At 34.7% G+C, this 23,037-nt stretch overlaps 1 protein-coding gene across 2 annotated transcripts in view; it reads right to left on the bottom strand.

Annotated features, from left to right (window-relative positions):
* Window positions 1-1,369: 1,369 nt before the first annotated feature.
* Window positions 1,370-23,037, bottom strand: part of LOC149801664 (uncharacterized) — a 136,776-nt gene continuing 115,108 nt past the window's right edge. Inside the window, exons 23-25 of one of the 2 annotated variants that reach the window (XM_089955940.1) lie at window positions 18,084-18,157; window positions 8,503-8,676; window positions 1,370-5,585 (exon numbers count right to left, since the gene is read on the bottom strand). In XM_089955940.1, coding sequence (XP_089812066.1) covers window positions 5,487-5,585; window positions 8,503-8,676; window positions 18,084-18,157 — 347 coding nt within the window. In that variant the 3' untranslated portion in view covers window positions 1,370-5,486. The remainder of the gene's footprint in view (window positions 5,586-8,502; window positions 8,677-18,083; window positions 18,158-23,037) is intronic. The other variant, XM_089955941.1, reaches the window with a different exon arrangement.

Below are 23,037 nucleotides of genomic sequence, written 5' to 3'. Positions count from 1 at the left end.
TCATCTCAGTAGTATAAGACTACATTCCAAATTTAACAGGTGTTGCCGATCCTTCAAATCCTGTGACGCCACAGAGGGGACTACACCGACATTAAATGCCTCCACAGCAGCATCCCTATGGAGATAAAGCTCTAAAGAGCCACTGACATGGACAGCACACGAGCCCCCAGCAAGAGAATGAAGGAGGCCACCGAGACTTGCATTTAAGACAATTTAGAGCTTTAAGCTCCAATGCTTTATCTGGTAGGTGTACACCACTAGCGATTGATGGGGGGTGGGGGTGGGGTTGTTTTAATGGACCAAGCTGGAGAATGGACTCGATAGCTGGAGGCAGAAACCAGTGAGCAAAGTATAGAATGGGAACCAACCACCTCTTCCATTGCCTGGCGAAGTTGTCCCATGGAAAACACATGTATAAGCTCTCAGAACATCATAGCAGTCTTTGTCAACATGGAACGAGATCCTGATCCAACCTGTGAATGGTGGGGACATCCTGTGACGACAAGAGGGGCACTTCTTCCTTCGTATGCATGCTAAGTTTCCAACATGTCCCTCACCTAGTCAATCATATAAAGACAATATACCAGATATATGTCCTTATGTTCACATCCTTTACATACTAAGCCCGTGGTCTGCATGACCCACAGGCCTTCCTTGTGACAAATAAGTTCTTAAGATGAAAATTTACATACACATATCCAGAGTAACAATTCTTACCCAAGCACTGCCCTTGGATCTATAATTTTACACTCAAACTAAGCAGGGACTGAGAAAATAAACTTGTCTGACACAAAAAGATACATGAAATGACAAAAGCCGTCTGAAGCCAAAAAATGAAGGCAAATTTCGATGAATGATAAATCATGAGTAACACGTGCATCAGCCAAGGAAAAACAGGATGGTATTTCATATGTTCGCTGTGACTATGGAGACAGAATGGGAACATGTTCTTTTCAGTTCTGGTACTCCAATACTAGGAGGGTATAATTAATTTTGGCTGGGGACTAATAGTCCCGGAAAAGGAAAGTAATGGTGTAGTAGTAAGTGATGCATTATTGCTATTAAAATAACTTCAAACATAAAATTTAACCTAAATGAAATACTGGTCAAGATGACACTTCTTTGATAAGAGCGCATTACTTATTAAAAAACAGTTCGAATGCAAAAACTTTACCAAGAATGTACATGTTGGTACAAACTTCCCACGAATCCCACTCCAAACTGCTGCCTCAGAAGAGAAAATAGTTGCATTGCAATGAGGCTATAAATATGTACATCTTCTACATTTATAGATGTACCAACACCAGTCACATTATATCTGTTCTCCAATTTGTAGAGACAAGTTAAAAATGACAACTTAAACACAGTCTAAGTCACATAGTAAATTTATTACTGACAATTATAAATTCATATTTAATCTTTAGCATCATTTAAAAAGCAAACATCTCAACAAAGGATATATTACATGCACAAGTACACATATTCCTCAAATCTAGAGCTAATAGTAAGAATCTTTTTTTTATCAACCATATTGGCAATTCTATCGCCACAAAGTAACAAATGAATATACACATGCACAAATAGTCTTCAAACATATCAAACAAGAAAATATCTATTATAAAAAGATGATGATGAATTTACAAGTTGTTGAGATGATGATGTGACCTTTATACACCTTCATGTTTATTGTTATCAGCTTGCAAAGACAATCTATGGAAATCAATCAAAAAGCGCAATCTATTTTGGTTGTAAGTTGTGTAAACTTCTCTTCCTTCCTTCAGCAAAACAGAGAACAAATCCATTTCAATTTTTACATACAGAGCACTGTTTGTGTATCAAAAAATAATTTAAAATAATACTTTCAAGTCAGCCACTTAAAATGTGGCCTTATCATGTCATTTTAAATGGTTTTACTTTAAACCCAGAGCAGAATTAAGGCACCATCCTCATACCAGCAACCAAAGGCCATCCTTTCCTTGACCCTTCTAAGTACACAATATACTGAATGATAAACTGTATATATCTACTTCCAGCAAAAAATCTTAACTTTAAATATATATATACTACAATACAGAGGATATACACAGCTTCAGTAATGATACAATATTAAGAATACTTGTGTCTATGTACAAAGAGAGCAACAACATACATAAAGCATTACAGTGATTCTGTTACACAGTTTAACCATTCTCTTGTTGGCTATTATGCGATATATTAATGAAGTATCTAATGCAGTGTATTTAAAGAGGTCCATCCAGAGATCGCTTACCTGGCTATCATCCAGTAACAAAATGCAAGAGAAGATGATCACAGAATCTTGGTCAGTAGGATATGTTTTTGGAAATTTCTTCTAATGCTATTGACTGCACATGTTATGAAGTCAACTGTTTCAACATTTGTTACCTAAATCCATATCTGATGGCACATCAGCATCATTTACCCACTAAAATGCTGTCAATGTGAAATTCTGTTATGCATGTTTTCAAAAGGATAAAGATGTTTAAATGCATTTCTATTTTCAAATGGAGACCACATCTGATGAAGATTGGCATTATTTGTATATGACAATTTCTGCCAAATTTGGTTAAATTATGTTTAGCAAGTTTTCTTTAAACAAGATTTCTACTATGGTTCCTTAAAAGTTGTTATTAATGGTTTTTCTATTTTTTAATAACTGTCATACTTCACAGATGAATGGTATAATCTATATATAAGCATCTCAGGCCAAAATGATGTCAAATTCAGTCACCATTTAAAGGATTTTTAACTTCTGGCAATAAGTCATAACTGATGAAGATAAGCATCACTTGCATCTGAAAGCCCTTAATATTATGCTGATGTCAATTTTGGTAAAATTCTGCTAAACTGTTTCTGAAGAATTGGATAGTTTTTGTATATTTTTCATTAACAGCAAGCCACTTGATACAAAGAAAATATCAGATTTGGTCCAATTCTGTTTAGTGGTTTTTTTTAGACATTCAAAGAATTTTTTTTCTACTTTTAGTAACAGTGGCTATATTTGATGATACATCAGCAACGTCTGCAGAAACTCTGCTCTCAATGACATGGTGCTGTCGAATTTGGTACAATTTTTGCTTACTGAACCGTTTTTAGAATTTTTTAAAAGGGTTTTCTATTTTTAACAACTGCAGCAAATTCTGATGGCAGCAATGAATCATATCTGAACAGTTCCTGTCCAGTTGGTTAAAAGTTTTCTATTTTTAGAAATGGTGGCCACGCTGGATAACAGATCCGCACTAACTGAAATATGAAAGAACTTAATGTCAGAATGCGCCATGTAAATCTTGCAGAATTTATTCATGTCACTTTTTGAGTTTTAAGCTGGAGTAATGGTGAGCAAGTTGCTATCCTATAACTGTGATATTTCAGTGCTAATAAAAAAAGTACAAAAGTCTTCTGTAACATTTGTTAACAAGCATATCTTCCAATATGACCATATTATGCGCTAAGTTTCACAGCAATCTACTCAAATGTATAAGAGCAGCAACATACATTTTTATTGTAACACACTTAAAAAACCCGAAAGCACAGAGATGGTAAATATGTGCATCCTCAGATGATGAACATAAGTACCAAATTTCAATGATTCACAAAGTATTTAAAACATTGAAGGGGTGGGGGTGGAAACTCCTGAGATACTGCTATTTATTGTCTTTTTTTTACTATCATAAACATGCTGCTATAAATAATCCTTTCAAAATTATTCTACATTTTATTGGGTACATAACTCGAGAACTCTTGTTAAGATCCAACTCGTTATTTGTGAATTGCAGTGCCACTTTCTTTTTAAAAGCATTATATACCGCCATATATACTCATTTATAAGTTCAACGTCAAAGACCCAGATCTGCCATCACATAATGTGCTGGCAGATCTGGGTCTGTGTCATTTATTAGAAGTAATCAGAAGAACAAACAACATGGACCCTGATCTGCAGGTACATTATGCAATGACAGATCAGGATCTATGTTCTTTGCAGTTTGACTCGACTGTAAGAGAGCATATACAGTACTGTTTCAAGTATTACCAACAGTGGAACAGTATATATGGAGATAACTACTATTAAGGGGTTTACCTACATTTGAGCTGAAAATTTTTTTTTATACATGAATGGTCACCAAATCTATTATTGTGTTACTAATTTTAGTATGACCATAGAGATTATTACCTACTATTAGGGAAACAAAATATACTTTATTTTGGCAAAAGACGATGGATACTGTGCCATATACATGGAAGGAATGAAATCCCTCCAAGCCAAAAATTGCAGGACAAAAATGGAACTGATCATGCTAACAAGATTGTGTCACAAACTGTATCAATCTACAGAACAAAAGGGCATTAACAAAAATCATGAAGCAAAGTTGGTGACAACTCCATTAAACACTATGGGACTGGTTCTCTTAACAAGATTGTATCACACACTGCATTAAGCTACAAGAAAAGGGCAATAACTCAAGCAAAAACTGCATGAAAAAGTTATTTGTAGATATGTGTACCTTCAGGTGATGAGAACATAACATTTATAATTTTTATTGAAATCTATCCAAAATTGGGAAACTAGTTGAGACTAGTTGCAGTAAGTTTGTGTCATGCACTTCAAGACATTAAAAGTATAAAAACAACAACATATTAACTCTAAAAATTGCATAACCAAAGAGATTTGTCTACATGTGAATTTTCAAGTGATGACCACATTAGTCACCAAGTCTCTTGGTAATCTATTAAAAACTGTGACAAGATGCATTAATGGCATTGTGTCATACATGTTTACAAGTCAAAAAGGACAATAACTCTAGCAAAAAGTTGTATGAGCAACAGGATTTGTTGATATATGCAAGTTTCATGGTAGTCCATCAAGAAATGCAAGACTAATGGCTCTAATGAGATTTAGTTATACACTGCTGAAAGACCAAAATGGCCTGTAACTCAACAAAAATTTCAGATGCAATGCGATTTGTTGATGTGCATTTTCAGATGATGACCATAATATTTATCAAGTTTCATGACAGTCCATCAAAAATTGCTGGGCTAGTTGCACGAAGTGCTTGAAGGACATATGGCCTTCTTTATAACCCCACCTCTTGTTAAGTGGGGATATAATAATAACTGTGGATGAACATCACATGACTGATGAGGGTCCATATCATAAGCTCGCTTGGATCTACGTTCAGGTGAACAAAATGAGGTAACAAAATTCCTTAGCAGGATCCAACTTTAGATCTTTCAAGATCCTTTTGCAATAAGCATGCAAGGAAAATGGATAAAGTATGAAGTGGAATGACTGTAATTACATTAGTTTAGCAGCAGCAGCAAAATGTAGAGGAGAAAAGAAAGAAAAAAAAAAGGAAAAAAAACCCCTAACACTACACTCAAAAATGATTGGAACAATATTGGTCTGTCCGTCTGTCTGTGAAAAGGGGAGGTCATCTAGTTCCCAGGGTTCACTGTAGACCATATGCAATTTAACTGGAACTCCAGTAGGGATTAGCATAGGTTTTGCCTCCAGTTTTAGCTTGGGAACCAGGCTGCTGATTTCCTCTTGTTGTGGTTGCAGTAGAGTCCTGCCAAGAACATAAAAACATATTTGATAATTTTAAAAAAATTATTTAAAAAAAAAGAAAATAAAATCCAAAGCTGATACAAATATGTATATGGTTTGCCAAACTGCAAGCATTATAGATCCAGATCTGTCACTGAGGGAGTGCTCTAAAGATATGAACTTCTGAGAGAGAGAGAGAGAGACAGGTGTATGGTGAAGTTGTTTGCATTTGCAGCATGCACAATAGAGCCAATGCTGGCATACCTCTATGTTACTTTCAAGTACTATGGCTGAAATTTCTTTGGATATTATATTTGTGGAAATTGTAAATGATGTACATATACAGCTAACCAAAATGACTGCTCCCATGTGCTAAAAAAATCTGCCTCAATTAATCTACAGTACACTATCTTTAGCAGTTACTAAAATAGGGAAAATGAATATTGCCAAACATGACAATACCAGCTTCTGAAAGTGCAATGAATGAATTATGAAATAAATAAAATGCTAAAAATGTTATGTTCTATTTTTACAATTTACCTCTGAAGCCCAGAAAGCGAAAATGACTAAATAGAGCTAGCCATAGTTTGATAGGTGTACATCTTAAGGCCAAGCTGTATACTCTAATCGATATCACACTAAACAATCATACTCCAAAATAAAGGGAAGTAAAAGTTCTTTTAACAATACCTAAGATATACAAGGTCTTAAATAGCCAGTATAACTAGTGAGGAATATGGGTGAAATTCTTCTTTAAAAATCTAACCCTATGCAAAATATGAAACTATAGAGCACTACCTGAATAATCCATTAGCAACTCAAGATTTCTATGCTGTTTGCACTGATGTGCGGTTAAATATCGCAATACTAAATGAAGACACCAACTTGTCATTGTGAAATGCAGTGGAATTGTAATATGAAGCCTGAACAAGTGAATCTGATGCTGATTATCAGTACTGCAGGTACAAATGCTTAAAAACAAAATATGATGGTAACTGGTAAGTAAAATAAAAAGATTTTTCAAGGCTCCTCCTGGTAACCTAAATTCCACCTTCAATGTAATCCCCTTATGAACTGTATATTTAATGCAGTCACTGTCAAGAATACCCGAGGCAGAAGATTTTACAGTAAGCAGATTCTACATATTTAGCAAGGTCTGATAGCAAAGTTTACCATACAGACGAGTTGGAAGTATTGATGGTTACTAATACTTACCTCTGTGTTACCAGTGTGAACAACCAAGTAATAAGCAAAGATTTAACACAATATATTTTACTTTACTTCACATCAGAAAGGGGAACTGAGGAAGATAAACATTTTTTTTTCTTCAGCATTTACCCAATTCACATGTCACAAACATACTGGTACTGTGATAATAGTCTTCTTAATATAAAAAAAGAAAAAAAGAAAAAGGATACCATTTTGGAGTGGACTTTGGGATGACCGATCTACCTGCCGATTATACTGCCCGAGTGATTAGACACAAACACAACTGATTAAGCTTCTATAACATCTGAAAATTCTACTCGATAAATTTAACTTGTGATCACTTCAACTGCATCTAAATTACACATATTATTCTGTCATCAAAAGTGGTAGCTCAAAATTCCTGACTATTCCCAAACTTCTGACCGAAAATTCAACATCACCAATTCTTTTTCTTTACTTTAATCCAGATTTCCCATGTAGTGTGGAAACACCAATTAAAATGCGAGGGTTGCAAATGATAGAAGCATGGAAGTGATGCAGCTTCATTTCTTGTTCAACATCCAAGTAAATTTTATTAAGTTGCTGAATTTTTTGGGGGATGTAAATTAATTAATGTTTTACCGATACTGAAAAAAAGGTGACTGAACAGATCATCTGTCCTTGAAACCACATCAATACCCAAACTAAAGTCAAGAACGATACCCCTTGATATTAGCTTTCTACCAGCAGACAAGGCCACAGTAGTCTCCCATTCTGTAGCTTTATTATACACAATTTCTTACTTATGAACTATTAGGCAGAGAGAATATTAATTATAATTTTAATACATTTTAGCTAAGCTTCAAACTACACTTCCTTTCCTAACGTAGAGGAAACGAAATTTTCAGGAATGTGGCTAATTGGTTTATTTTACTGTAACTCAAGTTCTGACTCAGCATACAATGTACAAGAGGCAACTCCACTGAGATCATACATACCTGGACTTTTATGCACACTTACAATGGCAATGGATCAACATGAAATCAATGAAAAACACCAGAAAGTCAACCTTTATTTTTTATCACCAAGCTGGGATAATAATGCAAAGTAATGTACTTACTCCATTTCTGACTAGCGCTGAACATACCAGGCACGTCAGTACAAATCTGGTATTAATTTTGTTGACATTTGTAAAATTTTACATTTGTATCTGAACACATATTATCTGATAGGAAGAGAAGTCTTTATTATTTAAAGACAGAAATATCTGCTAAAGGATGGTAAATACCACTATTTGGTAGAGTTGGGATTGAGGTTAACCCACAATGGACTGGTATTTTGTCATAAAGGGATTCCTGCAATCTTGGTCATTCCTTGCCATTGAACAATAATCCTATTTGGCTTATAAGTCAGAAGAGGTTGAGAAAGATCTTATGTCCTGTGCTTATAACAATAAATAATTTAATGTCTGTCAGTGATAGGGGTCACAGGGTGGTGAATGTTAACAAGGTAGATTATGCAAGTTATTAGCACACAAAATAGTAGGAAATTAATTTTTACTTTGTTTAGTTTTTTATTTTACTATATTACACAGAAAGAGTTTCCATAAATATTCCTGACCATGTCTTTGAACCCCTAATTTGAAGTGGACAGATGAAAACTTGACTTTCCATGTGCACAAAAATTCCTCTTCTTACAGTATGAAGGGGAGAAGTTTAATCTTAACCAACCTTTTACAATAACACGTTTACCTGTAATGGATGATGCATCATCTGGGAGTGGGTTTGGTGGGCCATCATGGGCATGAATGTTGTGCCATATGGTGTGGTTGGAGCACCCAAGGGACCAGCCTGGGTTCCTGGCACTGCCAGCTGCAAGTTGAAAGGAGGAGGAGTGCCACCATGGAAACCTTGCTTGTCAAAGGCCTATTAATAATGAGATACACAGACACAAGGGTTACATGCAGTTAGAAATAATACTATAACATGGTTGTCTCAAGAGTTAATTTTGTTTTTCCATAGTAGTATTTAATATGCATTTATCATTAATAAAACTGTACTTGCAATGATTATGTTTCACTTATCTCAAGACTTTTCCTTGTATGTATACTATCGATTTTTAAAAAATTTGTTAAGCAAATAAAATCATAATAAACTTACAATGATTTGCCATACTATTTACAAAATGCATATAATTTTGTGCAGAAGTCATTCTGAAAAGAAAAAATGCATCAGGGAACCATAAAAAACAGTATACTGCAGATAAATTCTGATTTCTTACTTTCTGTTCCCAACAATTTCATCCATTTCTGAGATATGTCAGTAATAATTGAGAATGTTTTAGTTGTAATTAATGTAAAATGTAAATGAACAAGAATGCACAAAGGGCCAAATATGTAATGTAATTGAATGAATGCACTTTAACAAGATTATGATGACAAATAAAGATTCCACAGTGGGATGTAAAAGTGTTGATGGTAGTATAACATACAGAAATGGACAATTTCAGATAAAAATGAAGACTCTTGAGATATCCATGCACACTATGACAAGCTCTAGAAGCAATGTTAGTATGGATGAAGGAAAGTGGGTCTACATGAGACTATGCTAGACACAGAACTCTTAGAACTTTGATTTTTTTTACTATTGTGGTGCATCTGAAAAATCTGATGAAAAGCATAATCAAAACAAAAGTAAAGAAAGGTATGTTCAAGGAGTATGCTAAATATATGCCATAACTGAACATTTTTGACATTTATTTGCATTTTGCCAAGAAAGAAAAAAAAAAAACACTGAAGTGGTTGAAATTTTGGAAATTCAAGAAAAGACTTTCCTCCTCTCAACTGCAGAATGATGAAATAATCCTCAATATTCTTCAGCAATAACATGATCAAACTAGCCGCTGTTGTAGATATACTTAGTCAGCTTGGCATAATTTGTTTTTTATTTAGGACCAACAAGGCATCGTAAGAAGTCTTCTGGTGGAAACCCCATGTTGATATGTTGTGCAGGAGTAATTATAATAATGTTTTCAAGATAAATGGCATATTCATGTCAGACCAGTACCATTTCTATTTAATACTAACTTGACATAAGAATTCTTTTTGGTGAAAGCACAATGTCTATATGACCAGCCATCTAGAAGTAGTAATAACAAGATTTTCAAGATGACCATTGTGGCAGTTGTATTAGAAGTTGGATCAGCACCATTTCATTCACAACCAACAAAACATAACAAGTCTTTCAGTGGAAAACCCCATGCTGATATGATTGTCAATTCAGGAAAAATAGTGATTACAAGATTTTCACGATGGCAATTGTGGCAGGGATCTTGATGTCTAAATGGCACCATTAGGGCCGACTAGATATCATCAAACGTTGTTTAGTAAAGGCCCCAAGCGGATACAACTATCCTTTCTGAAGTGGTTGTGTCAAAGAGTGATAACAATATTTTCAAGATGAAGACTGTGGTGGCCATATTGGATATCAGATCAATTCCATTTCATTTTGGACCAACTATGTAAGTCTTCTGGTGAATACTCCGTGGTAAGGATTAATAATAACATCTTCAAGATGGCCACTGTGGTAGCCATATTGGATGTCAGATTAGTACCATTTTTATTTAGGACCTATACTACATCATAAGAAATATTTTGGTGAATAACCCATTATGATATGGCCATCCATTCAGAAGCAGCGATAACAAAATTTCCAAGGTGGCCTATGTGGCAGCCATACTGAACATAAGTACCATTTTCATTTGGAACTAATTAGACATTATGTCTTCTGGTGAAAACCCAATGGCAATACAATTTTCTGCTCAGGACGAGTAACAGCATAGCTGCCAACCTTCCAGGCTCACAATTAGTAAAAATATGGATAAAAAGTCGTGAATTTGGACATGAATTATTGAAAAATACCATGATAATAACTCCATCCACTCTGACCATCAATACTACAATATATCAAGATCGCAATATAAAACTAAAGCACTACATATATGCAGAAATATTTATATATCAAGACATGATACTGTGGCAGACTTGAACTTCCACAACTGCTTGAACGTAAATGTTTTCTAAACAGTTCAGACTTCTTGCCTGCTGGTTGATCTTGGTGACTAAAATTGCTGACAAATTTTCTGCAGCTAAGGAGGTCCTAAAGTCTGTCTTATTTTTCCTCACTAGAGAAAATACTCCTTCGCTGTCACTGTTGCGGTGAGGAATGCACAGGAGCTGCATCACTTTTGGTTCTTTCACAGGAAAATTTGGAAGTGATTTTCGAGTCCAGGAACATTTGTTGGAACAGATGTTTAGCATGGTCTCCAGCTGATAAAGGTAGATTGTGTTTGACAAAAAGCTCACAAATAATTCTTCAGCGTTGGTAGCTTGCAGGTCTTCCGCCGATGGCTTAAAATATCCCAGTGCTGAAATCTGCGAATTCTTAATTTTCCCAACTTCTACATGTTTTTTTGCAACCGATGTGCTTCCTTACATCGTCTCTGCGATGGCACAATGAGTGCAAAAAGCATGATGAATATCAATGTTTAATGGCAGAATGCACGGCCAATTTTTCATATATTCCAAATTAAACTTCACTTTTTGAGCAATACATTTCTTTTTCCTTGGTGGTGAAGACATTTTCAAGATCTTAAATGCGATGCTGAATGGTAACTCAAATCAGTGTTGGTTCCACATGCGCGGAGCAAAATTCCGGTTAGGTCCCAGTTTCTCTCAAAAGCATTTGTAAAACTACTCTTATACATATAGATTAAAATAGACTAAAATGCTATCTACCGGGCCAACTGTACTAATCAGCTGTAGATCTACTAATATCATGACCAGCAGCACCGGACCATTTTGGCAACTGTGAATATCATGACAAGTGCTTAATGGGAAATCGGTTATTTTATTAAAGATTTAAAATAATTGAGAATTGTAAAATTCGTGAATTTTTGGCTTGCGGTATGAATCCGTGAATCACTGAAAAAGTCATGAAATTCATGCAAAATTCGTGAGGGTTGGCAGCTATGGTAACAGTAACAAGGTTTTCAAATTGGCCACTGTGTTTGCTTATTCATTAGATGCTATCCCTTTGAAAGCAAATTGTTTGTGTTGCTGCAATATCATACCAAAATTGCTTTTGTACCTGCACCATAAGACAACTATATCTGTTCACAGCAGGACATCACCGCACTGATACAAGCCAATGTTTCCAAACCCATCAAATTCTCTTTCGTCAAATCCCACATTCCACAAATGTATTGCTTGTTGATGGCAAGGGACTATCAAGGGTACAAAAGAAATCAAATGCTCAAGATATTGTTTCCCAGGATTAAATGTTGGTCAGAGATGAAGTAGTTCTCCATTCAAGTCAGAAGAACGAAAGTCTGAAAAAGAATCTCATCATGCCAACACCTCCCAGTGTAGGTTCAACAATTAGAGGTTAACTGACAAAAATTTATGGCTAATACTTAGCAGGAAGAGATTCCTTGGCTAACATCTGTCAATTATGCCAGACCATACTGTCTTAGATACCAGCCAACTTTATCCGTTATAAGAACTTATTCAATCCACACTCTGATGTTGATGGTTTGGATATACAGCAATATGGCATCGTATCAGAAAAGAACCTAACATTAAACAGATTTCTGATTACATCAAAGCCTTCTCAACAAAATTATGATACAAGAAAATTCTCAGTAATTGCCTCCAGCACTAACCAAACTGGGATAGCTAGTCTAATAATGGGCTTTAGGTTTTTATTTGAATATTGTCTCATCATTAGATAAATATGGTAATTCAACATTTTGCCATCTGATTTATTTTTAAAGAGAGAGATGGCTTGTCATTATTAAATGAAACAAAAAAAGTTGCATGTTCCTTTATGCAGAATAGCAACCTAGAAACTATGCAGGGAACAAGGAGATAAGCAAGTGCATCATTAACATGCATACTCTACTGTGAAGCAGCTTTCAAGGTAAAAGGGCTGCCCAATTGTTTCTGACTGAACTGTTTTGCATGAGGAAATATGTCGCTTCTTCAAGTCGAACAAGCCTCAACCATCATTCACCTCACCCAACTTTATGGTTTTCTACTTTAAATGTCCTGAATCAAAGACACTATTTAACTACTGCATATATGAAGTTGCTAAAAAGAATCATTTGAAGTATATTTGTGTGCTTATTAGTTTGGGTTTTATTTCTTTGTCTCTGAAAATAAGACATCAGGAGTCTTTACAACCCTGTGGTGCACAATCACAATCCAAGGCAAACATTATGACTACTAACTTAGAAGCAATTTTAAAATTTACATTAAAAGACTAACAATATAAAATATGTTGGTCAGAGTTAAATGCTCTCCATTTTATGTCAGAAGAACGAAAGTCAATTTAACAAGTCTCATCATACCAACAAGGAAATGTAACATTTTTGGAATTAAAACATGGTCAATTCATTTGATACTTAAATATGTGGATAGAGGAAGAATTTCTAATTGCTTAAAAGGAAGGATAATTATTCATTTGGTCTTTAATTTCCAGGTAGGTAGTGAACCTGAAATACATGAAACTTAGTACTCAACATAAAAATAAATGAATTCACAGCAGTATACATCCAAATGCCTTTGAAACCAAATACATTGGTACATCATAATTTTAAATTCCTTGGTACTCTTACAACAATTCATATGCAAGATATGGGAACAAGGATATCATGAACAACAACACATCATATACCCCAAGTTGAATAGTCCTCTATGTAAATAACTAAACTCTGTGTACAAAACCCACTTTCCTTCTTTTAGTCACAGTGACCATGGTCATATGACTCCAAAATCAAAAGGCTTCTTCAATACCGAATGCGTGAGCCATTCACAAAGTTTCAACAAGGTCTGTGATATACTTTTATGGTGCAGAAACCTCTTTTCCTCTTTTGATTATTTACTTTGACTTTAGACTTTCTGACCTCAAACTCTATAGGCTTTTTCATTAGTCCAAGTGCATGCCATCTACAAATGTATAGGCATGCTATGTAGAACTAATAATATTGTGGAGGAACATTTTTTCTCCTTTTAGCCACAATGAGCCTGTCTCTTAAGTTTTGAAACCAAAATTATATACTTCTTCTTTTCTCCAAGTGCAAGCCATCCACAAGGTTTAGTAAAGGTCAGTGATGCAGAACAAAAAGTATTGTACAAAAACAATTTTTCTCTTCTTTCACTGACATCTGACCTTTTGACTCCCAGATCAATACCTATCTTCACTGTCCCAAGTGAAAAACATCCACAATGTATGGTAACCTTAGCAAATGATGAATGGAGCAAAGATTAAAATAGTAACATATGGACAGAAGGATGACATGAGCTCTGCCTTTTGATGGGTGTATTAAAGATAACCGAAACAACAAATCATACATGAAATATAACTCTAAAATCGAAGATCAATTTAGTGCCTGATATATTCTTCTGATCATTTTCATTAATTAAATGACGAAGATGATTTAATCATGTAAAGACAATGTGTAATTATACCTGTGCATATATTGATATCTACAAAAATGTAGTACAAATGGAAAATTGCTTACAGTGTTGCACTTTGAGCAAGTCAAGAAGACATTTTGCCACCCCAAACTGCCAGTGTCCCCAAATTGGAATAAATCTCCTTACCTTTATTATAATAGGAAGAATGAGGTAAATAAATGACCCCTTGATAGCGCAACTAAGGTGCAACACTGGCTTGTGGTTTTCTAAATTTTGAGTGACAAGACCTAGCAACAAGCAGATACAAATTTTAAAAAGCCATATACTCTCACACTACTATAGTCCTACCTATATAAAAGCTTCCACATACATTGCTCAAAAGAAAATTTTGTCTTTTTTTTTTTTGCCTTTAAAAGCTTACCCATATTTAGTTTCTATTAACCAAAATTTAGATATCATAATTGATACAAAAGCTAATGCCAGATTATTATCAGAGTAGTTCATAAAAAATAAACCTGCTGCATCAACCAACATACATGGTCAAAACAAGCATGTTTAAACCTTTTTTCAATGCAGTGTATACTCGGGTTAAACATTTGCTTCTTACAAAGGAATTACTGTTCAGGATAGCAAGACAGCATATTACTAAGCAGTAAAAAGGAAAGTAAATGTTGATTCAGTACAACTCTGCTACAGTATGCTTCATTATAGCACGAACTTGGAACCAGAAATTTCATATACATCTAGAAGTACATGAAAAAGTATTTATCTTTTCTTCAAAGTACAAAAAATATGTAAAAAATTTATTATCATTTGGGAAAATGATCACATATGAATTCAAATATAACATGATTGTGATGTTGCTCCTGAAATGCCATATACATTTATTTCTCTTGTACACGATAAAAATTGTCATCAAAGTATAAAAATTAATGTGTAAAAAGTTTATTACCATTTTGAGGAAGAGATCACGCATGAACCTGAATATAACAATAAATTTGGCATGACTCCTACAATTTTAAAATTTCACAAATTCCTTGATGTTTTGTGCCAAACATGAAAATTTGAACCAATGGATGGTCCTTTTGAAAAATTTGATCTTAGCCTATTGCTGAAAGATGTCTCAAAAGCGTTAATCTTATTATTATTGATCCACGAACAATGAAACCATTAAGTCCTCTTAATTCTAGCAGTATGAAATTTAAACTTACACCATTTATTGACCTAGGTATGTACACGTGTGTACATATTGAACTGTAATGTACTTCATCTTTCCATAACTCGTTAACCCTTGGAGATTTTTGATGTTTTTGCCTAAAATGCGAGTAGGAAACACATGTTGTGGGCTAATTCTGAATACATCCTAATACATCAACTTCCAGGTGATTTTCCAAAAACCTAATGCCTAGTTGTGTTAGAAAGATCGTTTTTCATTGGCTATTTTGCCCGCACATGAGCAGAAAGGTAAAAATTTAGATTTTTATTTGGTTTGCTTAATGGACCCATCATTTTCTTATCGAGATCACTCTTTTCTCCAAATGCCCATCTTATCCTATTTTTTGCAAAGGTTCATCTGTCTGTTTGCAATTCATATCGGTCTGCCTTAGATCTGAGACCAAAAAGTCTAAAATCCAGATACAAAATCGGATTCCAACCATGGGGGAATTTGTGTGAAAAAAAATCAGGTCCAAAAAAATTAGGTTTTTCCCTCTGTATTTTGCAGTACAACTACAACTTCCAGATTATTTGGTATCATTGTAGAGCCACATCTGTCTACCTTTCTATAATAACACCCACTTTAGTGTATCATACATGACCTTGATGCTACAGAACTCGGCAGTAGGCTACTACCTCCTGCCACGTAAACTTGGCGCCAGGGTTAATGAGTAAAGCAATTTTGCTGTTATTTACATCTAAGGATCTCAAAATTACTAAATATTATAATTCTGTCTGCTTATGTTTGAAGAAATTATTATGAAATTACTCTCATGCATGCCATGAGATTGGCTGGTGAGTACATGGTGTTGATACTCCAACTATTCATGCTATACAGTATGTATGTATACCAATGTGTTGCTCTATTAACAAAGTAAAATATTAAATAAGCGATCTGTTTTTACTATACGTGTATTTCTCGTTGAGTACATACTGATGCAATTGGGTAACTGTGCCACTGAAGCACATAGTTTTGCACATTCTTTTATTACCCTAACTTCTGCCCCCCGTCCCCCGCAAGAAGGTATATGCATATTCACTTTTCTGAAAGTGCACCTCTGTCAATATGCTAGATGCTTATTTTAAGTACTCAAAAAACTGATTTCATTGTTGACTGTGATTAAGAAAAGAACCCCACTGCTATTAAAGAAATTAAAATTAAATAGGTGAAGAAAATAAATCATAATTCTTTTCCAGTAAATAAGAAAGAAACTGAAATCAACTTAAAAGAAGTTACCTCATTTTATACAAAAACTAGTCTTTGTATATACACTCTGAAGATTTTATTTGGGAAATATACAACTTTTTAAAAAATTTAATTGTATTTTTTAAGAAGCCTGAACAGGAAACTCACTTGGAATATGTGAGCAGCCCAATGTAAGAAAGAGGCTAGCTAAATTTCTTCAGCAATTCATGAATAGTTGAAGCATTTTGATACATGTACTCAATGTCAAATCTCAAAGCATCCATAACAATGAATCCATAAAAATTACATTGAAAATACACAGAAGCATACACATTAGCCTTTTCTGCTTTGATCATGATGTGCCTTAATTCAATGCATAGAAATAAAGCAAAAGAAACTTAAAAGTAAAATTAAAGAAAATACATGATTCAGTATGTATGCATGTGAACTTGTCGAGGTCTTTAAGTAGTGTCTGTATAATTTTCAAATCAATATAATTTCTCTGCTAGATTCCATACAAATTTGAATACTGTAATTTTTTTTTACTACAGCAAGGATAATTGTTAAAGACCAAATGGACTAATGGGTGCGGGAATCAATGTGATTAACTCATCAGTTGATTGCATGATGATTTTCTGACATGGTTATACCCAGTGTGTGTAATGATGGCTTTCGTATTTTTCAATGTTTTTATAAAGAAGTGCCTTACAATTCTACAATATTAAGCTGTGATATCAATATGATGATTAGCAAATACCTAATTATGTAAATTTATTTCAAAATTCAAATGAGAAACATTTTTTACCACTGCACTGTATTGTGCTTGGTCACATGTGCTGGTTGAGCAAGCAAACATCTGTTGGCTATTATTTACCCTCAACATAGTGAATGTACACAGGATGCATTGAAGACAAACACAAAATTTTTATTTCTTCACTGTTGATGGTTCAACAATAATTAAAATAATAATTATCAACTTTTAAAAAGCTGGCATCTTTCGTAAGTAAACCAAGAACAAAATGCAGTGACTATTGACTCCACAGACGTGAACATTCACAAATGTGTAAATTTAACATCTTTATTCATATAAAGGATGATAGCAGTGATAAGACATTTTGGAACAATAAAATACATCTTTCCAAATTACTAAATCCATGTAATTTATTTTGGTACTGAAACTTTTTTGTTGTACTTCAAAATTTTGAAACTATTGTAAAATACTGGGAACCATGCCACAATTGCATTGATCCCAATTGTTGTTCTAACAAAACATGTTATAGCGGGGTTGCACTGTTTAACATGATCTTTAATCAAAAGATTAAGCTATAACCAAGGAGGCATTGTAAATCTATGTTATGTAAGTGGCAATCTGAGAGAAAATATATACCTAACATAAGTTCACCTTTTCCTTCTTCCTTAACCATTTAACATACAAAACATCACTTGTCACTTACGGTGGCATGAGATTTTCCTGGTCCATAGCCAGGGATAGGGATGTCACTTGATCCAGTGCCAGAGGTAAGAGAAGCTGAAGTAGATTAATGTTTATAAACATTACTAATATAAAGAAGTATACCACAGAAATTTAATTTTAATTTTCAGATATAAAAACAAAAACAAAATACAATGCAGTATTCTCATACATAGAGCTGCTGTTTTGAACAAAATAATGTGTATTCTGGTCTTAAAATAAAAGTAATATTTGACAAAAATTATATTATTTTGTGCTGTGTAAACAGATTCACAAATAAAATCTACAAACTGAAAGAAGTTACAAAACTAGGACACTTTATCAATAACATAAGCAAAAGCTGAACCATACCTGGTTGGAAATAAATTTATTTCATCTTTTGTTGCAGCAAGACCAATATTGAACAAGAAAAGAGAATTAAAAGTATATACCCACCATGTGTTTAATAGTTCTCTATGGAGGCAAGTCTCAATAACCTGCGCAGCTGCAGAATCCATTACTTCTTTTAAATTAAACTTACTATGACTAAGACGTGTGACCTTCACACCCCACAACCAAAGTCAGAGGTTCTTAACCAGACTTGCCAACCCTAACAAGTCCATTTCAGGCAGTTGATTTTTTGTTCGTAAGATTGACCAATTTTCAGTAAGGTGTTAACAAAATATCAATAATTGCTATTGTAAAGCTGGAAAACATAATTAAAAGTTTGTCGCATTGATGATAAACATTATGTTCAAATGAAAAGTTTGTATAGTACGCGTAGACTTTCTTTACCACTAGTTGCACAAACTCTAGTTCCAAACCCTATGCAGCTCAATGGCTTGTTGCTATCTCCCAACTTGACATAATTCTTGGCAATTCTTTTCCATTTCACATGACGACGGCAATCATATCACATGCCACAAGACACTCAAATAGGCACATGATGTAAATTCCAGCTTTTATTCACAAAAATCTCATTACTTTCGGCAACGATCATTTTTCTGTATTTTTTTATAGTATGATGCAAGTCCATATTTTAAGGGTAATTTTCGTAAGACTTAAAGCAAAATCGTAAGAGCTGGCAGGTCTGCTTAACCCATGGGTCATGACCTAAAAGTGCACCACCATGCTGTTTTGAGTGGGTTGCCGAGATCAACTGTAACAATTTGAAATCTATTACCCATGTGGTTGTTTAGCATTTGACAGGTGGTGAGGCCATACATGCCAACCCCTGGCGAGGAAAAAGTGGAATTCAAGTGGATAAAAAGAGTAATCCGAGGAAAAAGAGTAATCCACATAAAACATGATAAAAATTCAATGAGCATATGTACAAAATGATTTATTTATCCCTCTGGACTTTTAACATCAATTGCTGCTTCAAGTTTTCATATACAACACTTTGAGCTTTAAAAAGCAACAAAGTCTCATACTGCATTTCAAAACACTTTGTACCAGCTGAGACTATGAATGTTTTGCACACCAGTAGAGCACTAAGTGCTGGGTTACAAAGCCTGGATCTGAATTCAGTTTTACTTTTGCTAACAATACTGAACAATCTGTCACAGTCAGCATTTAAATGGTAAAGAACCAATATTCCTTTCATAACCTGACAAAGTAGAGGAAATTTATATCTTTCAGTTACTGGGTCTTTTAGCTGGAAAATAAGATGATAAAAATCAACTCTGTCCGCATGAAGTACATTGTCAGGTAGAGTGCCAACTTGATACTTCATAACTTCTAATTTATCAGCAGCCTTTCCTGCAGCATGGTGCATCTTATGACAGAGACAACCTGATATGAACAATGATGGAAACATTTTTTCAAAATACAGAATGCAACTTCTTTATTAATTCCAGTCATCACTGACGCAATATCAGCTGAAAACCCCATACAGTTCTGCCAACTTATATTTATTCAAAGCATCATCAAGAAAATAAAAAACTGTTTTCTCCAGTGGAATCTACTGTTATTTCTGGTAATGAAAGAAGAATACTCTGACTTTGCCCTTTTCGTTGTCAAAGTCTCTTACACAGACTGGGTACAACGTTTTGTCATCATAATCACTACTCCTGTCTGTTGCAATACTAAACGGCGCATCTTTTATAGCTTCTGCAATTTTAAGTGATGTATCTTCTGCTAAACACCTAACAATATTAGATGTATGTTCTTGCACATGCATGCCAGTAGCTTCTCGTGGGTTGGTGGTTCTTTTCATGGGTTTTCCCGGTTCTTCCTCCATCATTAATACTGGCCGCCATGTACAGCCTACTGTGTGCTGAAAAATGATGTTGAACCCAACAACATCAACATTGCACATGCACATTTTCTGCAATTTTGGAATCAGGAAACATCCATTTGAACAAAGGACCAATGAAGTTTTCTACCGCTAGGGGTAGTCCGTGTTATATTAAGAACTTGGTACATAAACGCCTATGCATTTATAAAATTTGTGTCCACAATTTAGTTCTGCTGTAAAAAAGAAATTACCTTTGTACTGGAGTTAGTAAAACAAGCTAATTCAAGCTTTCTTTGTTTTACACACCATGACCAATATTACAATCCTTTCCACACAGCCTGCAAGGGTCATGAAGCTGCCCTAAAATGGAACACTGTATTGTGTAATTCATGTATTCGTCTCTGAATTGATTTTACATCTTTTAACAATCCACCTGTGAAATTATTTGAAAAACATTTTTGCACCAACACACGCATCGACTAGAATAAATCAGACATGACTTTTAGCGCCAAATACCAACAGCCTGATTATGTACCAGATATGAATTTGAACAAAGAATCTGCGAGCAAAGTTAGAAAACCAGTCTGTTCTCTCCTAACTAAGCCATACAGTTGCTATAAATAGAAACCATGGTTAAACGTTGAAAGCAGAACCAGCATGCTTCTTGGAAATATGGCAGCTGCTTTAAAAAGAACATAATACTGCCAGGAAAGTGCATGCATGTCTATGGACGAGCATACTCTTACGTCGTAGTTACATAGAAGCCGGATTTTTCTAGAATAAGGTCTGTGGGATTAATGGGATGTTAATAAAAATGAGAAAACAAATTATTAATTTTTTTTGGAGGGGGAAATAGCTAAAACACGTAATCCAAATACATTTATGTGTAAGGCTTAATTTAGTGAGAGAAAAAGAAGTGTAATGATTACGCCAAAAGCATAATGGTTGGCATGTATGCAAGTCTAACATCACAAACCTAATCTGGGTCACTGTGCAAAAATGTGAAGAACCACTCCTCTAAGTGCAAGCTATCACAAAGTTTGGATAAGGAACTTGCTTTAGAACAAATGTTACTCTGGAAAAACCTTTTTTCTTTGGGACATAATGACTCTGACCTTTGGACCCCAAAAAAGAAACTGTAAGTTCTCTACAAGTTTTGGTCAATCTTGTACCTCGACCTTTTGACTCCAAAATCAGTCGGCTTCTTCCTTACCAAGAGGCCATTTACAAACTTTACTCCATGTCTGTGATATAGAACTGTTATTTTATACAGTCACTTTGACCTTTAATAAAGTAAATCAATTTGCTTTTCCTTCTCACAAGTGCAAGCCATCCACAAATTTGATCCTGGTGCATGATGCAGAACTAAACATATTGTGCAGAAACCATTCTTCTTTCATTCATGGTGATTTGAAATTTGATCTTTTGAGCCCAAAAGTCAAACTAGTTTTTGTATTCTTCATCAAAAGACATGATTTTGGTAATCCACAAAAAAAAGCTGAAAATCTGAAAGGGGGGTTTGGAGGTCCTCCCTCAACGGGGTCTCGAGTGGCAGCACCCCCACTCTGGGGGTCCAGGAGACCAAAGGCCCCTGACAAAAATGCATTTTACAATCATAAAAAACTGCTCCTGGTGCAACTTATGATCATAATATATAAAAATATAACCATTTGAAAAACTAACAAACTTACCAAAAAGTTTCAACTTGATTTGAATAATTTCAAAATATTTATTGTCAATGAATGTGTTCTCCAATAATATTGGTGCTTAAGTTATTTCATGTGCATGTCTGGATTCGAGTCCAAGGCATGGCTAGCATGGGTACGTGGGAAAGCCTGCCAGTAGCTTCTCGTGGGTTGGTGGTTCTTACCTGGGTTTTCCAGGGTTCTTCCTCCACCAGTTATACTGGCCACCATATAAAGCCTATCTTGTGCTGAAAAATGGCGTTAAACCCTAGAACAACAACAATCATGTGTATGTCAGTGTTCACATCATGTCATAAAATTTTCAAATTTTTTGCAGCAAACAGATTATACTTCTCTCTTTTCATAACAAAGCTGTTAAAAAAAACCAACACCCAAGTACATCAACTATATACAAATAATCCCATACATTCACTGGTCATTTTCTCCAATGGACACAGCCTGTTGATATTCCAGTCGAGCTCTTTGTGCGGCTTTGGCAAAAGATTTGTTTAGCCTTCCTTTTTGGGTTCAATGTGCAATTATTTCTTTTTCTTTCAAGCTGGTGCTTGTATTGGCAACATGCAGTGTGCATATTCTGACAGAGAGCTACATCTGTTTTCTCATGCAAGAAATCTTTCTTCTTATAGTAATTAACTGCACTTTTTTTCCAGATGCCTTCTGAGCTTCAATTTTTTTCGTATGCAGCTTCTTTTGTAGGTGCTGTTCCTAACTCTTCCAACCGCAATTAACATAGAGCAGAGGTCACAAAATGCCAGTCCTCTTGCGTTCATTTTTCTTATAGACTAACCAACTAACTTTCTGTCAACTTTTCGCTCCAGTCATTCCCATTTCCATACATTTTTTTTAAAAAAAACCTTTATCTAAACTTCTAGTGTCATGGTCTCTCTCAACAACTTGGAAAACCATTTTTTTCAAACTCACTTCTTTCCACTGCCATCAGTTTCCGCTACACGAATATTCAATGGATGAATTTAAACTTTTGACCATCAGAATACTCTTTAAGCGAGTCGTGG

The sequence above is a fragment of the Sinohyriopsis cumingii genome, chromosome 4, assembly GCF_028554795.1.
Source record: "Sinohyriopsis cumingii isolate HCF-2022 chromosome 4, ASM2855479v2, whole genome shotgun sequence".
Lineage (NCBI taxonomy): Eukaryota > Metazoa > Mollusca > Bivalvia > Unionida > Unionidae > Sinohyriopsis > Sinohyriopsis cumingii.
The sequence above is the reverse complement of the archived record's forward strand: the minus strand, read 5'-3'. Positions and strand labels throughout refer to the sequence as shown.